General features: G+C 45.2%; 1 protein-coding gene across 2 annotated transcripts in view; it reads right to left on the minus strand.

The window, feature by feature from the left end:
• ADCYAP1R1 (ADCYAP receptor type I) overlaps positions 1-25,847 on the minus strand; it is a 141,071-nt gene that overhangs the window by 74,242 nt on the left and 40,982 nt on the right. For both annotated transcript variants that reach the window (XM_069959260.1, XM_069959259.1), the window contains exon 3: positions 13,732-13,834. In XM_069959260.1, coding sequence (XP_069815361.1) covers positions 13,732-13,834 — 103 coding nt within the window. The remainder of the gene's footprint in view (positions 1-13,731; positions 13,835-25,847) is intronic.

A 25,847-nucleotide genomic window follows, 5' to 3' on the forward strand; every position in this document is an offset into this window, starting at 1 on the left:
CAAAGAAAGAAATGGAGAGGACAGAAAGGACAGATGAGAGGAAAATAGGAATGGGAAGGACAGGGAAAGGACATGAAAAAGAAGAAAAAGAAAGGAATGAAGGAAGGAATGAGGAGGAAGAGGGAAAGGAGAGGAATTAAGGAAATATGAGAAAAGATGTGAGAGGAGGGAAAGGAAAAGAAATGGAAGAAGTGAAGACAAGGAAGGGGAGGGGAAGGAAAGGAGTCGATTGAAGAGAGGTAGAGGAAGGAGAGAGAAGGGGAGTAGAAGGAAAGGACAAGAAAGAGAATGAGAGGTGAGAGGAGGAAGAGAAGAAATGGACAATCCTGAAGGACAGAATATGGTTGCGAAATATCAGAGATTACCTGCAACAATGGAAAACAATGGAGATGACCGGGAAAATAAGGAAAGAAGAAGGAATAAAAGAACTGACAGAAGGAGAAACTAAGGAAAGAAAGGGGAAGGAGACAGTATAGGATAGGAAGGAAAGGAAAGGAAGAGAAAAAAAGAAAGGAAAAACAAGGGGAATAATGCTGTAAAATACACAACCACAGAAGAAAAGAAGGATAAGAAGGGCAGAATGCAGAATATTATAGATTTATAGACAAATCATTAAATGACCAGGAAGAACTGAGGAGAAGAGGCGACATAAGTAATGGGAAAGGAAGCAAATGAAGCATTCGTATTGTGGAAACATTTCAGATAGAATAACGTCAATGAATCTGCAGATGAAATCAGTTCAGTGGCTCCAAGGCATCTATAGCCGAAGAACATGATGGATGTCCCTGTCCGATAGGAGGCCTGATCAATCACATGGGGAGATGCCCAGGAGAACATGGAGATAGAACAATCAGGGGAGAGGAAGGGAAAGAAAGAAAAATCCAAGAATGTGTGAAATCGACTCCAGGAGAAGAAGAAGATGCTCCAGCTTTTAATTTGCTCATTTGACAGAAGACATTAAAATGATAAGTTTACTGAGTCTGAGGCTTGTGTTGTGTCTGAGATCTAATCCATCACCGAGGTTATGTGCAGAGGAACACAGATAGGAGAAATCCACATGTACACGTTACCAGAATAATAATCAAAGCATAAATAACATATTCTTGTATATAGGGGCAGTATTATAGTAGTTATATTCTTGTATATAGGGGCAGTATTATAGTAGTTATATTCCTGTATATAGGAGCAGTATTATAGTAGTTATATTCTTGTATATAGGAGCAGTATTATAGTAGTTATATTCCTGTATATAGCAGCAGTATTATAGTAGTTATGCGGTTCAGGGAAGAAACAGAGTGCTGCACCTCACACCTATGGCTGATACTAGTGCCCCTAGGCTAAATAAAAAACACATCAGAATTTAGTGTATGAATTGATCAAGCCATACTGCCCCATGTACCTCGTGCCGGTATCTGATACACATGGGTCCCTACACTAAGTCCACACCGTGCCAGTCAGTGGCCACCAACCCCGCAGGCGTGCACAGCCAGGGAACGGGGGCCATGGGACGGCCCTGCGACCCCAATGCCACAGGACCAGACCCAAAAACACCACACCAGAACCCGGCCAGCACCGCCGGGTTGCAGGGCCGTTCCAAGGCCTCCCTTCCCTGCACGTGCACGCTTTGCGGGGTTGGCGGTCGCTGACCGACACGGTGTGGAGTTAGCGTAGGGACCCGTGTGGACCAGAGGACCTGCGCGGTGGTACACGGGGCAATATGGCTTGATCAATTCATATACAGACACTCTGGTGTTGATTTTTAATATAGGCCTAGCGGCATTAGTATCAGCCATAGATGGGATGTGCAGCGGTTCCATTCTCTCCAGTTCGTGTATTATAGTAGTTATATTCCTGTATATAGGAGCAGTATTATAGTAGTTATATTCTTGTATATAGGGGCAGTATTATAGTAGTTATATTCTTGTATATAGGAGCATTATTATAGTAGTTATATTCTTGTATATAGGAGCAGTATTATAGTAGTTATATTCTAGTATATAGGAGCAGTATTATAGTAGTTATATTCTTGTATATAGGAGGCAGTATTATAGTAGTTATATTCTTGTATATAGGAGCAGTATTATAGTAGTTATATTACTGTATATAGGGGCAGTATTATAGTAGTTATATTCTTGTATATAGGGGCAGTATTATAGTAGTAATATTCTTGTATATAGGAGCAGTATTATAGTAGTTATATTACTGTATATAGGGGCAGTATTATAGTAGTTATATTCTTGTATATAGGGGCAGTATTATAGTAGTAATATTCTTGTATATAGGGGGCAGTATTATAGTAGTTATATTCCTGTATATAGGAGCAGTATTATAGTAGTTATATTCTTGTATATAGGAGCAGTATTATAGTATTTATATTCTTGTATATAGGAGGAGTATTATAGTAGTTATATTCTTGTATATAGGAGCAGTATTATAGTATATTCCTGTATATAGGGGGCAGTATTATAGTAGTTATATTCCTGTATATAGGAGCAGTATTATAGTAGTTATATCCAGTGGCGGATTATAATATGGGCGGTTTGGGCGGCCGCCCAGGGCCCGAGGCTCCGGGGGGGCCCATACCGCCCGCCAGTGGCGTCGCTAGGCACGAATATTCATGCCTAATAGTCACCCGCGGCCTGCTCGCATTGCCAGCTCCCAGGTACCGCCGCGGCGCACGCATCCAATGAACAAGTGCGGGATGACGTCATTGCATGCGTACGCCGCGGCCGGCCGCAGCGGCGCCCAGCTCCCGCCCAGCCTCTCTCCTGCCTCTGGAGTCCGGGCGATTATCTTCAGCTGAGGGGCCGGCGTGAGCTTCCAGCAGAGAGAGCCTGTATCCCAGGTCGGAAGCTCACAGCTGCAGCCCTGTGATGCCCGAACTCTAGTGCTCGGCGATGACGTCACATGTGCGCGCCGCCGCCGAGAGAAGTTCGGGACCGCGGGGCTGCAGCTGTGAGCTTCCGACCTGGGATACAGGCTCTCTCTGCTGGAAGCTCACGCCGACCCGAAGCTGCGCCCCAGCGGGCCTGCCCAGCCTGCCTCTGCTTCCCCTGCCCTCCGGCTGCCCTCGTCCGCTCCGTCTCCCCCACCGCCCCCCAGCCTCTCCCCCTGTTTCTCCCATGCCCCCCAGCTTCTCCCCTGCTGCTCCCCCTGCCCCCCAGTCTCTCCCCCTGCACCCCAGCTTCTCCCCTACCCCCCTACTTCCCCTGCCCCCCAGTCTCTCCCCCTGACCCCCAGCTTCTCCCCTACCCCCCTACTTCCCCTGCCCTCCAGCGTCTCCCCCTGCACCCCCAGCCTCTCCCCCTGCACCCCCAGCTTCTCCCCTACCCCTCTAGTTCCCCTGCCCTCCAGCCTCTCCCCCTGCACCCCCAGCGTCTCCCCCTGCACCCCCAGCTTCTCCCCCTGCACCCCCAGCTTCTCCCCTGATGCTCCCCCTGCCCCCCAACTTCCCCTGCCCCCCAGCGTCTCCCCCTGCTACTCCCCCTGCCATCCAGCCCCTCCCCCTGCACCCCCAGCTTCTCCCCCTGCCACCCTACTTCCCCTGCCCCCCAGCTTCTCCCCTGCTGCTCCCCCTGCCCCCCAGCTTCACCCCTGACCCCCTGCTGCTCCCCTTGCTACCCTGCACCCCCAGCCTCTCCCCCTGCACCCCCCAGCCTCTCCCCCTGCACCCCCCATCCTCTCCCCCTGCACCCCCCAGCTTCTCCCCCTGCATGGAGAAGACTTCATGATGCTGCGCCAGATGGAGATGAAAGCAAAAAGTGAGCAACGGCAATTTAAGAAGACGACACCTGTGAGTCATTAGTAACTGCACTGTAATCACTTCTATAGTGTGCAGAGCCTGTGTACCATTGGGGTCTCAATGGGTCAGTGTATTGTTTGCGGTAGTGTACTGACACAGCCCTGCGGTCACTACAGTACACTAGCGCAAACTTTTAAACTAGAAGCAAACTACAACAGCTGCAGACACTACAACTCCCAGCATATCCTGAGGGCTGCAGACTGTCAGTACATGCTGGGAGTTGTAGTGCCTGCAGCTGTTGTACTTGGGTCCTAGGTGCATCATACATACAATAAAAGTTAATAGTTTACTATAAAGAAATTAGTGTATTTTTTTTCTAGTTGGGGTCGGTTGTGTACGAAGCGGAAGGAGGGGGGCCCAGGTAGAGCGGACAGCCCGGGGCCCAGGGTACATTTAATCCGCCACTGGTTATATCCCTGTATATAGGGGGCAGTATTAGAGCAGTTATATTCCTGTATATAGGGGGCAGTATTATAGTAGTTATATTCTTGTATATAGGAGCAGTATTATAGTAGTTAAATTCCTGTATATAGGAGCAGTATTATAGTAGTTATATTCTTGTATATAGGAGCAGTATTATAGTAGTTATATTCTTGTATATAGGAGCAGTATTATAGTATATACTAGCACTGGTCAGGGATATCTATGCCTAATCCTTGGAAGGAAAATTTATTATTTCTAAATTAAAGATGATGTTTATATGACAAGTTTTTGTTTCCCTGTAATTTATATACACATGTTACAGCCATTGCCCATTATGTGCCGCCACGGTCAGATATCTCCTTACGGGTACAAACCCACACACCGTATACGCAGCAGATACGCAGCAAAAACGCAGCAGATTTGAAGCAGATTTGGTGGTGCAGATTTGATGCTGTGTTCAGTTATTTAGATCTAATCTGCTGCGTATTTGTTGCGTATTTGTTGCGTATTTGCTGCGTATTTGCTGCGTATTGCAGCAGTAAATAAGCTGCGTATACGGTGTGTGGGTTTATACCCTACATGTCATTGGTTTGACACATTAATTTTATTACATGAGGATTATATTAGTCATATATCTGTGATGTTCTCAGCTCTCCTGTACTGTCATGTCGCCTTGGTTTTTACTGCTCTCCCATTCTTAGATCAGTGTATATGTAATATTCATTGAAGCAGAGACGCTGTTATCCAGTATACTTGTGACTTGTGCCTCGAATCCTGTGCGATGCCGACTCAGCACAAGTAGCAGCCGACGCGTTTCAAACACACTTTGAAGAAGACACTTCACTGGAGAGAATGTTAAGGAAGGGCTGATAGTGTGAGAGCCCAGCTGAGAGATTAATAGTGGCAGAATTTAAGAGATGAACTGGAAATCAAGGGCTGACATGGAGAATGTCTCTTCTAAAGGGATTGCCAGAACCCGACAGTCCTTCAGAGGTCATTGAGCCATAGAGTGCGTGTGTGTGTGACCCTCACTATAGAAAAGGCCTCCACAAAGATGCAGTGTAAAGCATGGTGACCAGTCCATTCTCTATTACCCTGCCTCCCATATACTGTATAGATGTAGACAGTACAGGTTCATTATTAATAGTAACAACCCACTGCAACAATATTTCATCATCAAGTCCCATCATATTACATGTATATGCTCAAGATTTCTCCATATATTATGACATTGCCACCAATGGGACCATATTTGTATCATCAGAGCAATCCGGCACACCGATCACCTAAGTTACAGCCTTTAGGGCACTGATCCCTGGTCCGTCCTTATGAAAATGTATCCATCAATCTGCAGCGATGAGTGATACATATTTTTGAGGAGGGGCGGATCAGTGTGTGGTATCCTATGCACCCCAGTAAGTCGTGCACTCAGGTAAAAGTGGTGGATGAGTACTTTAGTTTTCCCACTAGGTGTCACTATTGTTTTTCTATGTATTACTTCTATGCAGCTGAAGGTAATGGGTTAAATGTTTCTGTACCATGTGTTTCTATGCTGACCACTCACAGGTGCTTCTTCTATTTCTCCTATCTTATCCCTTTTCTCTCTTATCCATGCTCAGTCCCATCACTCACAGGAGGGTTTAGATGGTACCCCTGTAGGAGGAGTTATACTGAAGTGAGTCAGTCTCTAGCCAGTTTCTAGTGAGAGAGGACACAACAAAAAACAGTTCCTGCAGAAGATAAGCCAGAGCATGGCTGATACCAAGAACCCTGACAGGAACCAAAGACAGATGCAGCAAAAGACATTATTCTTTAGACAAACCACTATTTTCACTATGCAGTGCTAAACTACGATAGGGAAGGTCAGCCACTTAGGAATACCTTAGCCCATGCCAGGAACCTCTCAAAAACCTGCAGAGCAGACTTCTGAAGCAAGAGTAGCTGACTCCAGTAGGACAAAGCTACCAGGTTAAAGAAGGTCTACGTATCCTACTGCGCAGCGCAGGTCAACTGGGAAAATTTGGGCACCTGCTACACCCAGATAACCGATGACTGGGGCTCGTGCTACCCACCTGGAATAGGTTCTACGATACTAGGGGGCAAAACGGGGTCAGACATTGTCTAAACATGAGTACGAGTATCACTTATCTAGGTATATCTACGCTACAGTTCCGGCAGAGTACATGACCTACATTGGGCAAGGGCTCCTCTGGCAACTTCTCTCCTTTTCTCTCTACCTCTATAAAGCACTACTACTTCTACCAAAGCTCTTGCTCTCTTCAAGCACCTATTTCTAAAAACACTAAGTCAGCATTCATGTTTGTGTAAAGATTTGCACTGCATAGATCTGCATAGCGTGTACTGTCTAACAAACCCGGATGTTACCAACCATTTGGGGACATAAACCGGCCATACACAAAGCAGGTACCAACATCACACCTGTGCACTGTTCCAGTGCTAGTGTCTCGACAAATAACATCTACACTACTGGCCAAATACTACATGTGCACTGAAGGCTGTACTCCCGCCCCCTGGGGACCAAACCACCTAATTTACATATTAATTTAAGTGAAGAATTTTCTAAAATAGTGCTAAAGATGGAGGTGAGAGGTGAGTCCTCTAGCCTGCTTCTAGTTTCTCTATAAGGCTAGGTTCACACTACGTATATGTCCGGCCGCATATTTTTCGCGGCCGGACATATACGTATGAAACTCCGGCCGGGACTTTACGCAAGTTGCGGCCGGATACGTACGGACCGCGAACTTACGCCCGTAGCGTACTTACGCTTCCCGAGCGCTCTTCGTAGCGATCTAACAGCGGTCTTTTACTTGAAAATCTTCGCCTAGCCCCGAACACCCCACAGAACCTTTTGGATCGGAACAAAAAGCTGGCAAAATGAAGAAATCACCACTATGTACGGGACCGCATGTAACGCTACGGGCGTAAGTTACGGCATTTCCGTCCGGAAACAATGGTCTGGGTCATTTTTTACGGCGCCGCATACGATCCGGGCGTAAGTTCGTACGTAGTGTGAACTGTGCGCCCGTAGATCGTATACTTTCCATTGTACGCAAACTACGTAAGTTTCCGGCCGCTTATTCACGGAACGCGCTACGGCCGGAAACTTACGTAGTGTGAACGTAGCCCCCAGGGGTATTCCACTCAAACATAACTTTTGATACGTTGCTTCCATAATTGTTATTATCTATTCATTCTCCTTCCCCCAGTTCTCAGCTGCTTCTTTCTGCTTAGACAGCTGTTGTAAACAAGTCCCTGGCAGGCTGTATCTGCAGCATTGTAGCTTTTTTGTAATGTTCGGAGGGTTAACCACAGTGAGTTCATCAGCAACTTGACCTTAGAATAACCTCTCAGCATTACAAAGAAGCTACAATGTTGCAGAAAAAGCCAGTTAGAGACTTGTTTAAATCAGCCGTCTCAGAATGAAGGGGGGGCAGAGAGAAAGGCTCATACACAGATTTTTGTGTTGTCAGCAGAAAGCAGCAGCTAAGAACTGGGGAAAGGAGACTGAATAGATAATAACAAGTATGGAAGGAATTGTTAGTCTCACCATGAGCAGCAACATATCAAAAGTTATGTTTGAGTTAAATACCACTTTAAACTTCTTTGAGCCACCAGCACTCATGTTAGTGTGGCGGAGCTGTGATTATCTGATTCTGGTTATACTCTTGATTTGATAGAAATCTTCCGTTCTTTGCCTCGGTTTCGGCGGCTCACATCACAGGATCGGGGAATTCTCTCCAGATGTTTCTCTCTTGTTTTCCTTTTTGTTCCAGTAAATGTCTGATGAAAATAAGAGGAGACCCGACCAGAACGAGCAGCTTCCCCCTGTCCTGTTATATTACTGTCTGCTGTCTAATGACTAAACAAAGCTCTTTGTGGTTATGGCTGCCTCAGTTTTACTGGGCATTTTTTTTATTTTTTATTCTGTTTAGCTGCTTTTTTGATATGATTTGTGGAAAATATTAAGATTCTATTTCCCAATGTTATTATTGTGTAACTATGTTTACCATTGGATTTATGTGATTTATACCACATGTAGCAGGGACGGGTTTTGGTTTGGATTGCACTAATTTCTTTTTTGATTTTATTAAACTTAAAGGGAAAAAATGTTTTTGCATAAACTGCTGTCAAATTTGTAAATTACTTTTTTTTTTTTTAAAAGTGATGTATTCTTTCCAGTCTGACACAGTCAACTATTTATATAAAGACTGTCTATAAGATAATAGAAAACACTTCTTTTTTCTCTTTTTCTTTTTAATTTATTAAAAAAGGAGTGTGTGTGTGTGTGTGTGTGTGTGTGTGGCAAGGGGGGGTTGGGGGGGGGGGGTAATTAAGAGTTTTTTTTATTTTATTTTGTTTTTTATAAGTTGGAGTTAAAGGGGTAATCCAGAGGGAAAAAATACTGTTTTTAAACCACAAGGTGTCAAAAAGTTATTGAGATTTGTAAATTATTTCTATTTAAAAATCTCCAGTACTTATTAGCTGTTGTATCTCCTGCAGGAAGTGGTGGATTCTTCCCAGTCTGACACAGTGCTCTCTGCCACCTCTGTCCATGTCAGGAACTGTCCAGAGCAGTAGCAAATCCATATAGAAAACCTCTCCTGCTCTGGACAGTTCCTGACATGGACAGGAGGTGGCAGCAGAGAGACTGTGTGAGACTAGAAAGAATCCACCACTTCTTGCACCACATACAGTAGCTGATAAGTGCTGGAACACTTGAGATTCTTAAATAGAAGCCAATTATAAATCTGTATAACTTCCTAGCCTAGCAGTTGATTTGAAAACAATTTTTTTACTGGCGTACCCCTTCACATTTTTTTTACCACCCCAGACATTCATCCAGAGAAGTCTAGCGAAAATTTTTATTAAAGTATTGTATTGCCCACCAAAAGTTATACAAATCCCCAATATACACTTATTATGGGAAATGCTTATAAAGTGCTTTTTCCCTGCACTTACTACTGCATCAAGGCTTCACTTCCTGGATAACATGGTGATGTCACTTCCTGGATAAACATGGTGATGTCACTTCCTGGATAAAGATGGTGATGTCACTTCCTGGATAACATGGTGATGTCACTTCCTGGATAAACATGGTGATGTCTGTCTCCTACAGACTGCCGTGGCTGCTGCTGGTGAGGTCACAGGTCAGGGACAGGTCGGAGAGAAGAAAGCAGATACCTCGGGGCTGGAGCTGTGAGCTGTGGGGGCAGGAGCTGTGTGTCAGGCTGCCTGCTCCTCTCCTGCAGTGTCCCTGATCTGTGACCAGCTGGGAGAAGAGAGACAGCCAGCTGGGATCTGACTGCTCCTGACTAGGTGAGTATATGTAGTTTTTATTATTTTCTGTCAGGGATGGGTCTGCAGTGGGATTACTTCATTGGGATGAACTGGGATTACTACATTGGGATGAACTGGGATTACTACATTGGGATGAACTGGGATTACTTCATTGGGATGAACTGGGATTACTACATTGGGATGAACTGGGATTACTACATTGGGATGAACTGGGATTACTACATTGGGATGAACTGGGAGGGGGGATTACTACATTGGGATTAACTGGGGGAGGGGGATTACTACAAGGGGGATTCACTGGGGGAGGGGGGATTACTACATTGGGATTAACTGGGGAGGGGGAAACTGCAGTGGGATTAACTGGGGGAGGGGGATTACTACAGTGGGATTAATTGAGGGAGGGGGATTACTACAGTGTGTACTAGGGGGAGGTGGGTTACTATATTGTGTTCTATGGGGAGATGGGGGTTACTACAATGAGATATGGAGGCACAGAGGGGTCTGTACCATATGGGCAGGGCCGGCGTCAGCACCCGGCTAACTAGGGCAAATGCCGGGGCCCACAGCTCCTCTAGGGGCCCAGTCCCGTCTGTTACTACATTTTTTTGTTAGTAAAAAAAAAAAAAAAAAAGTGTAGTAACAAAGGGGACTGGGCCCCTAGAGGCCACATGTGACAATTAGGGGCCCGCCGATACATACTGGGGTCCCCGGGCACCTGTCTTCCTTCACAAATCTTCCCTACATCCAAGTAGGAAAGAGGACCTTTGAGTGTGAAGGACCTTTGATGATGTCACGGGTCATGTGATTGGATACCTGACCTGATAGAGGGCAGCATGGTAGGCTCTGCAAACTAATAGTGTTCTGTATGTGCTGGGGCTTCTAGTTGTTTTGAGTATAGAGGTCCTGCTGTAATATATATATCTATTACAGCAGGATATATATTACAGCAGGACCTCTATACACAAAACAACTAGATATCTGTATCTATCTATCATCTATCTATCTCTCCTATCTATCTACAGTATCTATCTATTTATCTATCTATCTCTCTCCTATCTATCTCTATCATATGAACATGGTAAGTATACACTGTATATCACTGCAGGACCTGTATATAGGAGAACGAGAGGTCTTACCATGTTCATATAATATATATATAATGTCATGCCGGTGCTGCTAGTTCTCCTGTATGCAGCTCCTGCTTTGTGTGTGTGTGTATGTGTATATATACACACACACACACACACACACAGCAGGAGCTGTATACAGGAGAACTAGCAGCACCAGCATGATATATATATATATATATATATATAATCCTGTGACTGGGTCTGACTCCTCCAGAGTCCTGACTACCACAGAGATCAGGAGATACAGGAGGAGAAAGATATGCAGCAGCCGCATGTTTCTTTTGCTGCAAATCTTTCCTCACCTGTCTCTCCATGATTTGCTGCTCAAAGGGGCCCGCCGATGCTCTGTCGCCCAAGGGCCCACAAAAAGCTGGAGCCGGCCCTGCATATGGGGCACAGAGAGTTACTGTGAAGCAGATGAGGATGATACTGGAGACAGGAGCCTAAAATGTTTGTCTCGCAGATGGCCGGAGAGGTTTTCAAGATGGCTGTGCATGATGGCGAAAAAACACAAAAGTGATCAAGAAGAGAAGACGTCCCCTGTGAGTCACTGAATACCTGCACTATAATCACCTATAAGGTCTGCAGGTGTACAGCCTCATCTACAGCTATATGGTAAGTGCTGAGGGAGAGAACTGCTCTGTGTATAGTGGATGTTATGCAGTAATAGTATAAGGGGGGATAAGTCACTATGTGGTGAAGATCTGGTGGGAATATTTGTTTCCTATATAATGGTAATAGGTAATGCGGGTGTGGCTATGGGGGCGTGGCCATAGGGGTGTGGCACATTGCCGTCACTGTCCCTCTTTCCTCCGAGCAAAAGTTGGGAGGTATGGGAATGCAGTGAAGATATGATAGGTTGGAGGATGAGACAAACTCATAGAACAACAAGTACCAGACGAGAACGTCAAAAAACGAGGCAGAAGCAAAATCCAGAAAACAATTCTGCCTGTGTATATGTCAGTCTTCACTGCCGTTCTAGCATTATATTCATGAATCAGGAGGTCCAGGATGAAAAAAAGAGTATGCACTTTCCCAAAAGGAGATAATGCAATGGTATTATAGAAAGTCACAGCAATAATCTATGCAGTCTGTCTGTATGGGGCGGATAGTCACCCAGTATAGCAGAAGATCTGGTCAGTATAGTTGGAGGTCTTATTAGCCACATACAGGAGGCCGTGCCGACCATCCCGGTATAAGCCGGCTGTGATCCAGAGTAATGAGGAGACGCCATGGATGTGGGTGTCAGATTCAATCTACATGTCCTCCATCTCTGTTAATAAGAGTCCTGAGATGAAATTAATTTATTGGACTGGAGTTTATTTCTCAGATAATAAGTCGGCTGTAGCAGCTCATATTGCTGATCTCTCCGGCCTGGTTGGATGATGTCACTGTGGAGAGTAATGAGATAATCCAGACCTGCAGGCACTGTATGACATGGCACTGGGTCTGTCTGATATATCCCAGCCATAGAGGTGCTTACAGGTGTCTTATACAACCGCCTCTATGTCTCATAGGGGAGAAGGAATCTAACCACACGTCATGTAGGAAACAATGACTGATCAATAGCAGATGTGTAAGGAAGCAAGACGTTATATTTGTAGCTGATAAATAATGAACAAATGTGACTCAAAGGATAAAAACCAAGAGATTCCCATACTGTGACTATTTGAGAGTGTGAGAATAGCCACCTGGGATATGCTGAGAGTGTGAGAATAGACTGGGATATGCTGAGTGTGAGAATAGACTGGGATATACTGAGAGTGTGAGAATAGACTGGGATATGCTGAGTGTGAGAATAGCCTGGGATATGCTGAGTGTGAGAATAGCCTGGGATATGCTGAGTGTGAGGATAGCCTGGAATATGCTGAGAGTGTGAGAATAGCCTGGGATATGCTGAGAGTGTGAGAATAGCCTGGGATATACTGAGAGTGTGAGAATAGACTGGGATATGCTGAGTGTAAGAATAGCCGGGGATATACTGAGAGTGTGAGAATAGACTGGGATATGCTGAGTGTGAGAATAGCCTGGGATATGCTGAGTGTGAGAATAGCCTGGGATATACTGAGTGTGAGAATAGCCGGGGATATACTGAGAGTGTGAGAATAGACTGGGATATGCTGAGTGTGAGGATAGCCTGGAATATGCTGAGAGTGTGAGAATAGCCTGGGATATGCTGAGAGTGTGAGAATAGCCTGGGATATACTGAGAGTGTGAGAATAGACTGGGATATGCTGAGTGTAAGAATAGCCGGGGATATACTGAGAGTGTGAGAATAGACTGGGATATGCTGAGTGTGAGGATAGCCTGGAATATGCTGAGAGTGTGAGAATAGCCTGGGATATGCTGAGTGTGAGGATAGCCTGGAATATGCTGAGAGTGTGAGAATAGCCTGGGATATGCTGAGTGTGAGAATAGCCTAGGATATGCTGAGATTATGAGAATATCCTGGGATATACTGAGTGTGAGAATATCCTGGAATATGCTGAGAGTGTTAGAATAGCCTGGAATATGATGAGAGTTTGAGAATAGACTGGGATATGCTGAGTGTGAGAATATCCTGGAATATGCTGAGAGTATGAGAATATTCTGGGATATGCCGAGAGTGTCAGAATAGCCTAGGATATCCTGAAAGTGTTAGAATAGCCTGGAATATGCTGAGAGTGTGAGAATAGCCTGGGATATGCTGAGAGTATGAGAATAGCCTGGGATATGCAGAGAATGTGAGAATAGCCTGGGATATGCGGAGTGTGAGAATAGCCTGGAATATGCTAAGTGTGAGAATAGCCTGGGATATACTGAGAGTGTGAGAATAGACTGGGATATGCTGAGTGTGAGAATAGCCTGGGATATGCCGAGAATGTGAGAATATCCTGGAATATGCTGAGAGTGTAAGAATAGCCTGGGATATGCTGAGTGTGAGAATAGCCTCTAATTCCCTAATCATTAGATAGATAAATAGCAGATTTCTAGGTCGCTCTTCTTTGCTTCCCTCATCAGATGCCACAAGACGCCAATAATACAGTACACCATTACTGTTATATTGGAGTAAGTTACCTGGGAGCGAATCGTTCCACGACTCCGCCTCATATTTCTGTATCTTCTCTGCACAAGCTTCCTCTTCCTTCTTGATCACACAGTACGGGTGCATCACAGCCATCTGAAAATATAAAAATAAAACAATATGGGTCACATCACATCATTGAACATTAAGCCAACATTTTTGAATTGTATAATTTTTCCCCCTTCCCTCATATCAGAGTTTTTCTTCTCTTTAAGGCACCAGGCCGCTGCACCAACCCTCCCCCACTTCCTATCTAGAACTGTTTGGCTCTGCTCCATTGGTTGGGTCAACCCCCTGGACATCGGAAGTGTCCCCCAGTGTTCTCTACACGATTGTACCAAGAACGTAAAATCAACAAAAGAGTCAAAAAAGTTAATATTTACTGGTGCATCGACTGGAAAATTGGTGAACTTCCAATGTGGTGGGTGGATAGACTGATCTGTACCCATCATGCCGCACTCTATCGCTGTGTCCAAACATGTCACAGCCTATATACTTTGTCCCAATGTTGAGTCTCATCCCTCGATTCTGTGTAAAGTGTCGAAAATTACAGTCATTTCATAGACACTTAGGAAAAAAAATGAAAGAACAATCTTGTGTAATCCCCGCGGAAAGTGGCTCAGTCAATTTGTATTACTTTCCGAGAAAGAAAAATCATAGACATTCAGGAACGAAGCTACTAAGTCATTGAAATGTTCGGTTCTTAAAATATAACCCATAACGGGGAAGGTCCGGGGGGAATACAAAGAGACTGGCAGGAAGTTTCCTGGAAATATCTCTTTGAAGTTTGTTGCACAGGATAATTACACTTGTCTCGTTGATCCTCAATCATTTATGATAGTGGGAGTAGTAGTCATAATAAGACATCAGCATAATTCACCCCACATTAAAGTCAATCATGGAGGGAACAACCTGAGCCTCATCTTCACGCCAGGGTCTGCACCAGCCAGGGTGTATATTATAGGGGTATTCCCATGGCCCATGGAACGTCACAGTAATACTGGTACTGGTTTTGAGAACCTGGTCTAGGAGACCCTTCTTGGTTGGAGATATTGGAAGATGGTTATCCGGTGTAGGGTGTAGATGTGGCTCTGTATGAGGCGGTGCAGGCTGTAGATGTGGCTCTGGATGAGGCGGTGGAGGGTGTAGATGTGGCTCTGGATGAGGAGGGTCATAGTGTAGATGTGGCTGTGTATGAAGTGGTGCAGGATGTAGATATCTGGCTAGTCCTGTGTTTCGAGATTCTTAAATAAGGCTCCAAAGGCTCTTTTTTTGCATATTCATGTTTCCCAGGGGGCAATGCACCTAGGATTTCACTGCATTGAGTGCTTTCACTAGCAGCCGGCATTGTTGTCATTTGGCTGGTCCCCCTGAGATCAGCGATCTGTTTCTCTTATGGCTCTACTAGGCATTGCACCCACCTAGCCAGAATCCTGCTCCACACTGATGAGGAGCAACACCCAAAAACAGCTGTATGTGGATGGATACCTGGCCTTGGTTTTTCCCTTGTAATGTAATGACATTGTCTTAGAGGGCCACTTTATATAGTGATTTTGGTGGTTTCCCTACAGGAGCCACCCCTCGGCTGGGTCCTTCCCGGGGGGATATCTGGCTAGTTCTGTGTTTCCAGACTCTTAAATAAGGCTCCACAGGCTCTTTTTTTGCATATTCATGTTTCACAGGGAGCAATGCATCTAGGATTTCACTGCATTGAGCGCTTTAACCATCAGCCGGCAGTGTTATCTTTGGCTGGTCTCCCTGAAATAAGTGATCTGTTTCTCTTAGGGTGTAGATGTGACTCTGGATGAGGCTGTGGAGGGTGTAGATGTGGCTCTGAATGAGGTGGTGGAGGGTGTAGATGTGGCTCTGGATGAGGTGGTGGAGGGTGAAGATGTGGCTCTGGATGAGGTGGTGCAGGGTGTAGATGTGGCTCTGGATGAGGTGGTGGAGGGTGTAGATGTTGGTGTAGATGTGGCTCTGGATGAGGTGGTGGAGGGTGTAGATGTTGGTGTTGATGTGGCTCTAGATGAGGCAGTGTAGGGTGTTGATGTGGCTCTAGATGAGGCGGTGCAGCATGTAGATGTGGCTCTGGATGAGGTGGTGGAGGGTGTAGATGTGGCTCTGGATGAGGCGGTGGAGGGGGTAGATGTTGGTGTAGATGTGGCTCCGGATGAGGCGGTGTAGGGTGTTGATGTGGCTCTAGATGAGGCGGTGCAGCATGTAGATGTAGCTCTGGGTGAGGCAGTGTAGGGTGTTGATGTGGCTCTAAATGAGGCGGTGTAGGGTGTTGATGTGGCTCTAGATGAGGCGGTGCAGCATGTAGATGTGGCTCTGGATGAGGTGGTGGAGGGTGTAGATGTGGCTCTGGATGAGGCGGTGGAGGGGGTAGATGTTGGTGTAGATGTGGCTCCGGATGAGGCGGTGTAGGGTGTTGATGTGGCTCTAGATGAGGCGGTGCAGCATGTAGATGTGGCTCTGGGTGAGGCAGTGTAGGGTGTTGATGTGGCTCTAGATGAGGCGGTGCAGCATGTAGATGTGGCTCTGGATGAGGTGGTGGAGGGGGTAGATGTAGGTGTAGATGTGGCTCTGGATGAGGCGGGTAAGGGTGTAGATCTGCCTCTGAATGAGGCAGAGCAGCATGTAGAAGTGGCATTGGATGAGATGGTGTAGAGTGTTTCCGTCCCTTCCTTACTGTCAAATCTGCTAAAACTCTCATTGTCGCTCTGATTCATTCCTGTCTAGACTTCTGCAATTCCCTACTAATCGGCCTTCCTTCCTCTAAACTCTCCTCTCTCCAGTCCATTCTCAATACAGCGGCCAGGCTCATCTCCCTGTCCAGTCACTATACCGATGCCACCCCCTGTGCCAGTCACTACACTGGCTCCCTATTAAACACAGGATATAATACAAAGTCCTCCTGCTCACCCACAAGGCTCTCCACAGTGCTGCACCTCCCTATATCTCCTCAGTCATCTCTGTCTACCGCCCTACCCGTGCCTTACGCTCCTCTAACGACTTAAGACTAACATCCACCTTGATCCGCACCTCTCACTCCCGTCTCCAGGACTTCACCAGAGCTGCACCAGTTCTATGGAATACATTACCCAAGACTGTCAGACTCACCTCCAATACACAAGGCTTCAAACGTGCCCTCAAAACACATCTGTTCAAGCAGGCTTACCAGGTTCCCTAATTTGACCACTACCCTCAACCCCCCCGCTCCCCCCCCCCCAAACACACACACCAACACTTAAGCACTTAGACCTGTGCATGCAGGCTGGTTCACCCACCCTTACCTGCACTGCCTTATTTATAAAGATGGCCGGACCATTGCAACAATGAAGCACTTTGCCCCTCTGCCATTCTGTCTCGCACCCCCTCCTAATAGTCTGTAAGCTCATGCATGCGGGCAGGGCCCTCACTCCTCATGTATGGCTAACTATATGTATATCTCTGTAATGTCTTATTTCTGTCTATGTATGTACCCCCAGAATTGCAAAGTGCTGCGGAATCTGTTGGTGTAATATAAATAAAAATTATTATTATTATTATTATTATTTGGGCCATTGTACCGTGGTTTGGCACAAGCGCTGCTTGGCTTTTCCTGAAGACATTGTTCTGGGTGAGGATGTTGAGGAATCTTCAGTTCAGGATGTAGTTGAATAGTTTCCCCAGGTTGCTGCTGACACATAGCCCTTAGTACTTGGCTCCCGCTCTTGTGTATGGGCATTATAAGGCTTTGGTTCCAGCTCTTAGGGGAGCAGTCGGCATACAACTAGAGATGAGCGAATCGGGTTTGGGTTCGACTCCATCCGAACCCGAACGTTCGGTATTTGATTAGCGGTGGCTGCTGAACTTGGATAAAGCTCTAAGGTTGTCTGGAAAACATGGATACAGCCAATGACTATATCCATGTTTTCCACATAGCCTTAGGGCTTTATCCAAGTTCAGCAGCCACCGCTAATCAAATGCCGAACGTTCGGGTTCGGATCGACTCGAGCATGCTCCAGGTTCGCTCATCTCTACACACAACCCATTGCTGACCTTGTCGTTTGGTTGCAACCATATTAGTCAACACAAAACATTGATATGACTGTTAGCCAATATAACATATGACTGTTAGCCAATATAAACTCAGATTTAGGCAAACAAATTCCACATAGAGTATCAGTAATCACCATCAGTAATATTATTCATCGTCAAGGATTTATACAATGTGACGCTTTCTTGGCCATGATATCAGACATGGCGTCCGACCATAAGTTGCACAGTTGTTCTCTACACCGGGTGGGTCTGTGACTCATTTGCAGATGTCAAATTTTCTCATAACAAATCTATTGTAAGAAACTAAAACAAACTATTGGGACGTCCCTGTTCAGAACTATTTTCCCATCAGAAACATCGGAATCTGTGATGGAGCGGCTGCACCTACTATCCGTAGTACTCCATTACCCAACAAGGACCAAGAGGGTGTCATTCTGGCCAGTGTCCATATACATCATTATACCACTAATGGTATAATGATGTGCAGTATAGACCACATTATATATATAGTGCAGCATAGACTACATTACATATAGTGCAGTATATAGTGCAGTATAGACCACATTACATATAAAGCAGTATAGAGCACATTACATATAGAGCAGTATATAGTGCTGTATAGACCACATTACATATAAAGCAGTATAGAGCACATTACATATAGTGTAATATAGAGCACATTACATAAAGGGCTATGTTCACACAACGTACAGTATATTTTCGTAAAACTGTACAACGGCCGTGATTATTACCAAAATATACGTTACCTTGAAGTCTATGGGACCCCTAGTGCCGCCGCAAACAACTGACATGTGAATAGCGGCCGCAGAAAACCCTGTCAGTGCACACTATGGAGCGTACCGTGCGCGCCCGCATCAGAACTCTGCGGGGCTAAAGATCATCTTTTGATCTTTTCAGAGACCGGCCATTCCGTGACCCAGCTGGGTCACGGAACGTCCGGTCTCATACGTAATGTGAACATAGCCTAAAGCAGTATATACCACAGTATAAAGCACATGACATATAGTGCAGTATAGATCACATTTCATATAGTGCAGTATAGATTGTATTGCATATAGAGCAGTATATACCACATTAGATATAGAGCAGTATATACCACATTACATATAGAGCAGTATATACCACATTACATATAGATCAGTATATACCACATTACATATAGCACAGTATAAAGCACATGACATATAGTGCAGTATAGATCACATTTCATATAGTGCCGTATAGATTGTATTGCATATAGAGCAGTATATACCACATTACATATAGAGCAGTATATACCACATTACATATAGTGTAGTATAGCCCACATTACAAATAGAGCAGTATACTGTATACCACATTACATATAGAGCAGTATATACCACATTACATATAGTGCCATATAGATTGTAGTGCATATAGAGCAGTATATACATTACATATAGAGCAGTATAGACCACATGACATATAGAGCAGTATATACCACATTACATATAGAGCAGTATAGACCACATGACATATAGAGCAGTATATACCACATTACATATAGAGCAGTATAGATCACATTACATATAGAGCAGTATGGAAAATTGTGGGAAATGTAGTAACCACTCAACCAGGAAGCACAATGATTATGTGACCCTCAAACACACAAAACGCATGGACGTAAAATGTATTACAGTGTTAATTAACATGTGAAAACCTGCTCCTGATTTCAATGAAAGAGGTAAGGGGGGAGAGCTCCTGCTGCAGCCAGCTGCCTTACAGCCAGAAACAAGTCTGATACCAGATTTGTGAGAAGTAAGGAAGAATGGCTGATCTCCTGAGACACATACCCCATTTAAATAAGTATTTTCTATAACACTGTCTACAGCTCATGTGCAGACCTATATGTTTCCGTGGTAACAGACAACAAACTCTTTGTAGTCTGAGCCTTCAGTCACACTCTCCTTCACCATCGCTCACATATCTCATGTATACACTGTATTTGTTGGTCCTCATTTTCTTCCTATAATTTCCAATTCTCTTCTGTTCTAGTTAGACTGGAAATGGGTAACTATGTTCTGGGTCCTCTTTGTTTTCGCTGCTTTTCACTCCTGTTCTGTCAATTCTTTCACTGCAAATTGTTTTATTTTTCAATGAGCTGCACATCCATTCACAACACAGTTATCATAGCGTCGAACAAATGTCTGTAACATCACAGCATGAATCACCCGCTCTTCATATTCACCTTGAAGAGGAATTCCAGTCACCGCTGATATAAACATGAATGGTAAAAATATGCCATAAAATACGGTAAATACAAATTATTTTTTACTATAAAGTGATTTTCTACTATGTTCTGTGCTCTCTTCCATCTGACTAATACAATCAGCCGCCAACAGGAGTGGGGGAGAGAAATGACAACTGTTCCTTGTAAACACAATATAGTACTGCCCTTTACTATTATACCACCTCCTATATACAAGAATATAATGACTACAATACTGCCTCCTATATACAGGAATATAACTACTATAATACTCCTATATACAAGCATATAACTACTATAATACTGTCCCTATATACAAGAATATAACTACTATAATACTTCTCCTATATACAAGAATATAACTACTATAATCCAAAAAAGGAGACAAAGAAGCTTGCACTCACCAAAAAACGCTGCGGTATAAGTCCGTTTTATTTCGTCTTGATAGACACGAGTGGGGACAAAATAAAACGGACTTATACCGCAGCGTTTTTTGGTGAGTGCAAGCTTCTTTGTCTCCTTTTTTGGATTACCCGTATACTTTGTTATAGCTTTGCACCCCTATGCTGCACACCGTAGGCCTATTATCCTCACCCTATATATCCTAGCTCGTGGGTACACATGACATGACACTGGACTCTGGTGCTAACTCAGATGTTCTTCCTCAGTTGGATATAACTACTATAATACTGCTACTATATACAAGAATATAACTACTATAATACTGCTCCTATATACAAGAATATAACTACTATAATACTGCTACTGCTCCTATATACAAGAATATAACTACTATAATACTTCTCCTATATACAAGAATATAACTACTATAATACTGCTCCTATATACAAGAATATAACCGTGTGGACCAGAGGACCTGCGCGGTGGTACACGGGGCAATATGGCTTGATCAATTCATATACAGACACTCTGGTGTTGATTTTTAATATAGGCCTAGCGGCATTAGTATCAGCCATAGATGGGATGTGCAGCGGTTCCGTTCTCTCCAGTTCGTGTTTTACAGTTCTCCCTCTCTGAACAGCTCGCACTCCTTTATAAGACCCACATGACCAAAATTAGCAGGATATGCCTGTGATCACATGTTTGGACCCTATGTCTTCCCCATTCTGTGAGAGCAGCAATGGTAAGTGTAATACCATATCCATACTTGTGTCATTTGGGGGCAGCTTCCCCGCCGGTGGTGCTGGCTGGGTTTTGGTGGGGCTTTTTGGGTCTGGTCCTGTGACATTGGGGTTGCAGGGCCGTTCCATGGCCTCCCTTCCCTGTACATGCACGCTTTGCGGGGTTGGCGGTCGCTGACCGACACGGTGTGGAGTTAGCGTAGGGACCCGTGTGGACCAGAGGACCTGCGCGGTGGTACACTGGGCAATATGGCTTGATCAATTCATATACAGACACTCTGGTGTTGATTTTTAATATAGGCCTAGCGGCATTAGTGTCAGCCATAGATGGGATGTGCAGAGGTTCCATTCTCTCCAGTTCGTGTCATAACTACTATAATACTGCTCCTATATACAAGAATATAACTACTATAATACTGTTCCTATATACAGGAATATAACTACTATAATACTGCTCCTATATACAAGAATATAACTACTATAATACTGCTCCTATATACAAGAATATAACTACTATAATATGCGACATGGAGAGAAAGGAGCTGCTGCACATCACACCTATGGCTGATACTAATGCCGCTAGGCTATGTTTAAAAAACAACGCCAGGATGTCGGTATATAATTTGATCAAACCATATTGCCCCACGTACCACGTGCTGGTCTCTTGGTTCACATGGGTCCCTACGCTAACTCCACACTGTGTCGGTCAGCAACCGCCAACCCCGCAATGCATGCACATGGAATGGCCCTGCAACCCCCATGTCACAGGACCAAACCCAAAGTGCCCCCCCAAAACCCAGCCGGCACCACCGTCGGAGAAGGCTGCCCCCTAACAACACAAGTATGAATATGGTATTCATTCATACTTGTGTTATTAGGGGGCGGCCTTCTCTGCCGGTGGTGCCGTCTGGGTTCTGGGGGGGGGGGCATTTTGGGTTTGGTCCTGTGACATTTGGGTTGCAGGGCCATTCCATGTGCATGCATTGCGGGGTTGGCGGTTGCTGACTGACACAGGGTGGAGTTAGCTTAGGGACTAGAGATGAGCGAACCTTAAGCATGCTCGAGTCGATCCAAACCCGAACTTTCGGCATTTGATTAGCGGTGGCTGCTGAAGTTGGATAAAGCCCTAAGGCTATGTGGAAATCATGGATATAGTCATTGGCTGTATCCATGTTTTCCAGACACCCTTAGAGCTTTATCCAAGTTCAGCAGCCCCAGCTAATCAAATACCGAACGTTCGGGTTCGGATCGACTGGAACCCGAACCCGGTTTGCTCATCTCTAGCAGGGACCCGTGTGAACCAGGGGACCTGCACATGGTACATGGGGCAATATGGTTTGATCCAATTATATACCAACATCCTGGCGTTGGTTTTTAAACATAGCCTAGCGGCATTAGTATCAGCCATAGGTGTGATGTGCAGCAGCTCCTTTCTCTCCATGTCGCATTTTATTTTTCTCCCTTTTCCGAGCAGCTGGCACTCCCCTTCATAAGACCCACATGACCCAGTGCTCACATGTCAGGACCTCCTATCTTTCCCATTCTATCTGCAGCAGTAATGGTGAGTGCAATACCATATTCATCCTTGTGTTGCTTGGGGGCAGCCTTCTCCGCCGTTGGTGACGGCTGGGTTTGGGGGGGGGGGCATTTTGGGTTTGGTTCTGTAACATTGGATTTGTTTGTAGGGCCATCCCATGTGTGGAGTTAGCATAGGGACCCATGTGAACCAGGAGACCAGCACATGGTACACAGGGCAATATAGTTTGATCAAATTATGTACCAACATCCTAGCCTAGCGGCATTAGTATCAGCCATAGGTGTGATGTGCAGCAGCTTCTTTCTCACCATGTGGTATAACTACTATAATACTGCCCCCTATATACAAAAATATAACTACTAAAATAAAGCAGTAGAGTGCAGTCGGCACTGCCGGCAACGCTAGCAATAAAGGACATATAGTGGAAAAACCGACCTGGCGTGCTTGTACTTGTGGTGCTCCCAGACAAAAGAAAATAGAGTGTACAATACGGCAATGGGAGAAAGTAGAGACTGGGGCACTCACCGATACTTTCCAAGCTAGCGTCTTTTATTCCGATAGACAGAAGTCCACGATGGAGCGAGGACAGATGGATTAGCGGGCGCCTATACCCCGGGGTATAGCTTTACGGTAAACCTGTCAGCATTCTCAGGCGGGTACGTGTATCGGCATTGATACCCCCTGCAGGGCTAAATACCCTCTCTGACAAGACACTAAAGGCAGTACAATACCTCTGTCCTTGCTCCAGCTGCTGTCCCTGACAACTAGCAGCAAGCATCTGGAGACCTGGGTCTCTATACACCCAGGTCACCTAATACAGCCAATCACTGCTATACCAGCAGCCAACATAGCTGCTACATAGCAGGACCTCCCAGCCCCTTCTCCGCATACTTATTGGCTGATTAAAGTCGCCAAACATACAGGGAGGAGACATAGAGTATGGAGTACTTTCAAGTACCATATTAGTGATCCCGGACAAGCTCATCTCTATTCTTTAACATAAAATCTTGCATGATCTTATACACGTGAGACAGTGTTGGGGGCCAATATTAGGTCTGGGACTTTCTCCATGAAGATGTCGGCCCCGACAATTAAGCCAGTATCGGCTATCGCTTTTACAAGGTGTCTGTCAGGAATGTGCAGTAGCCTGGTGTGAAGTGGGCCTGGTTTTTGCTTTTGTGTGAGACACACGCTTGCATCTCAGCTTCTGGCAATGCAGGAGTTACACTGAGCTCTGCTGGACTTGATTGCTGCAGCTGAGCAAGTCTTTTTGATTGACGTTTTCCTCTGCCTTTCTGTAACCTGGAGGATCAGAGCGCCGGTCCAATGGGGATCAGACCGGGCTCTTGATCCTTATAAAAGAAAGCTGAGTCAGTCTCTCAGCGCTGGCTATTAAGGTTCATACCCTGATCCCAGCTCCCCCTGTCTATTCCTGCGATCCCCGTTCCTAACTTCTCTGCTTGCTTGACCTGTTATCTGACCTCCTGCCTGACCTTTGACTATGCGATGTTTACTGATTGTGTACTGTGTTGCCCATTTGGTTTTGACTTTGGCTTTTTGACTCTCCTTCGTGTTTGTTTGTCTGTCTCATTCTGTGTTTTACTTACACCAGAGACGGGGTCGCCTTCGTGGTTGTCCGCGGCTACCTAGGGCCGTTTGAGGCAAGTAGGTAGGGACAGTGGGTGGTCTAAGCTGTAGGACTCACTGTCGTGTCATGTTCCTACCTCATCTGTCCTGACAGTGTCTTCCCCTTGTACTCTCCTTCATCTGGTCTTGATGGAAACAATGTTGGAGGTTTCTCTGATCCCAATAACAGCAATGCTATCACGGCTATGCCCCTGCAGGTGCGCTGACAGCACCTCCACCACCTCACCTGTCATTGGGGAGGGACGGGTTATACATATCCAATAACCAGCAATAATGCAGTGCTGTCTCCTTTACGATACACTATACCAGTATACTGGAAGGATATAATACAACCCCTACCTGTCCTGACGTCGCCCCCCTCTCCAGAGTTATATAAACAAGCTTGGCGATATCTATGGAAACGGATCCCTGTGAATTATCGCTGCCTGTTAAAACACCTGCAATGCAGTCGAGTTTAATATTCACTTCCAACCCGAAGCCAAATTTATGACTCATGATTTTCTTTGTTTTCTCGAGAGCCTTTCGCAACCTAAAAGAACGGCGCTCGGAAGAATTTTTCCTGCCATTTGTATAGACGACTTAGGTTAATCAAATATCATTGCCGCACTTCCACAGTGAAAGGCCATAGAAAAAACTGCAGGGCATGGCCTGAAGAGAGAGAGGAATGCATTATCCAGCGAAGAGGAGGCCGATTCATCCGCTGTGATTACTGCGGCAACAGACGACTGGGAGGAGGGAGGAAGGGCGAGGAAACTTCTGGTGGAACATAGGTGGGGGCAATGAATTAGCCCAAAACTTGAGTCGCTAGAGTCCTCACCTGACTCTATAGACTGATTTTGCCTAATCCTTACAAATAAATGCAATTCTTTTAAGATCAAATGGTTTTCCGGGGTTCACCATTGATTTATGATTGGTGTTGTCTCCTTTTCCTCTCCAGGACCACCAACTTCTTCAGTACACAGCAAAGCAATGACCATGTGATGGTGACTGCCCCAGTACTGCAGCTCACTAATAAAGAGAAAAGCTGCAGTACCAGATGCCACCACATCTTATGGCTATCACCCTAAAGCTTTTTTTCTTTTTTTTACCAAAATACTTCCAGAAGGAAACCATGCCCAAAGGTAGGGGAGGTGTCCCTGTGCATTTTGGGATTGGTGTGTAGATGGCCTGAGTTTTGGCTACAAACTATATTGAGCTCCATGTATTTGAGTTTTACATTGCAATAGTATAATGTAAAGGCCTGTGTCACATTGTGGTGACCTAAGGGTTAAGCGTGTGGTGACTAGATTTCCAGTAGAAATCTGCATTTGTTGGCTCACAGTGGGTAATACTCGTAGCAATAAGGTTAACACAAAACATGGTCTGCAGTGTCCAATGCAGGTTGTGAAATAGGTGCATGGCTAGAAAGACATGATGTCTCTAGGCCTGGCACGAAGCCTGGGCAGGTCTTAGAGATGCTATGAAGTACTTGTGCACCTTCACCTCAAA

The sequence above is a fragment of the Dendropsophus ebraccatus genome, chromosome 2 (assembly GCF_027789765.1).
Source record: "Dendropsophus ebraccatus isolate aDenEbr1 chromosome 2, aDenEbr1.pat, whole genome shotgun sequence".
Classification (NCBI taxonomy): Eukaryota; Metazoa; Chordata; class Amphibia; order Anura; family Hylidae; genus Dendropsophus; species Dendropsophus ebraccatus.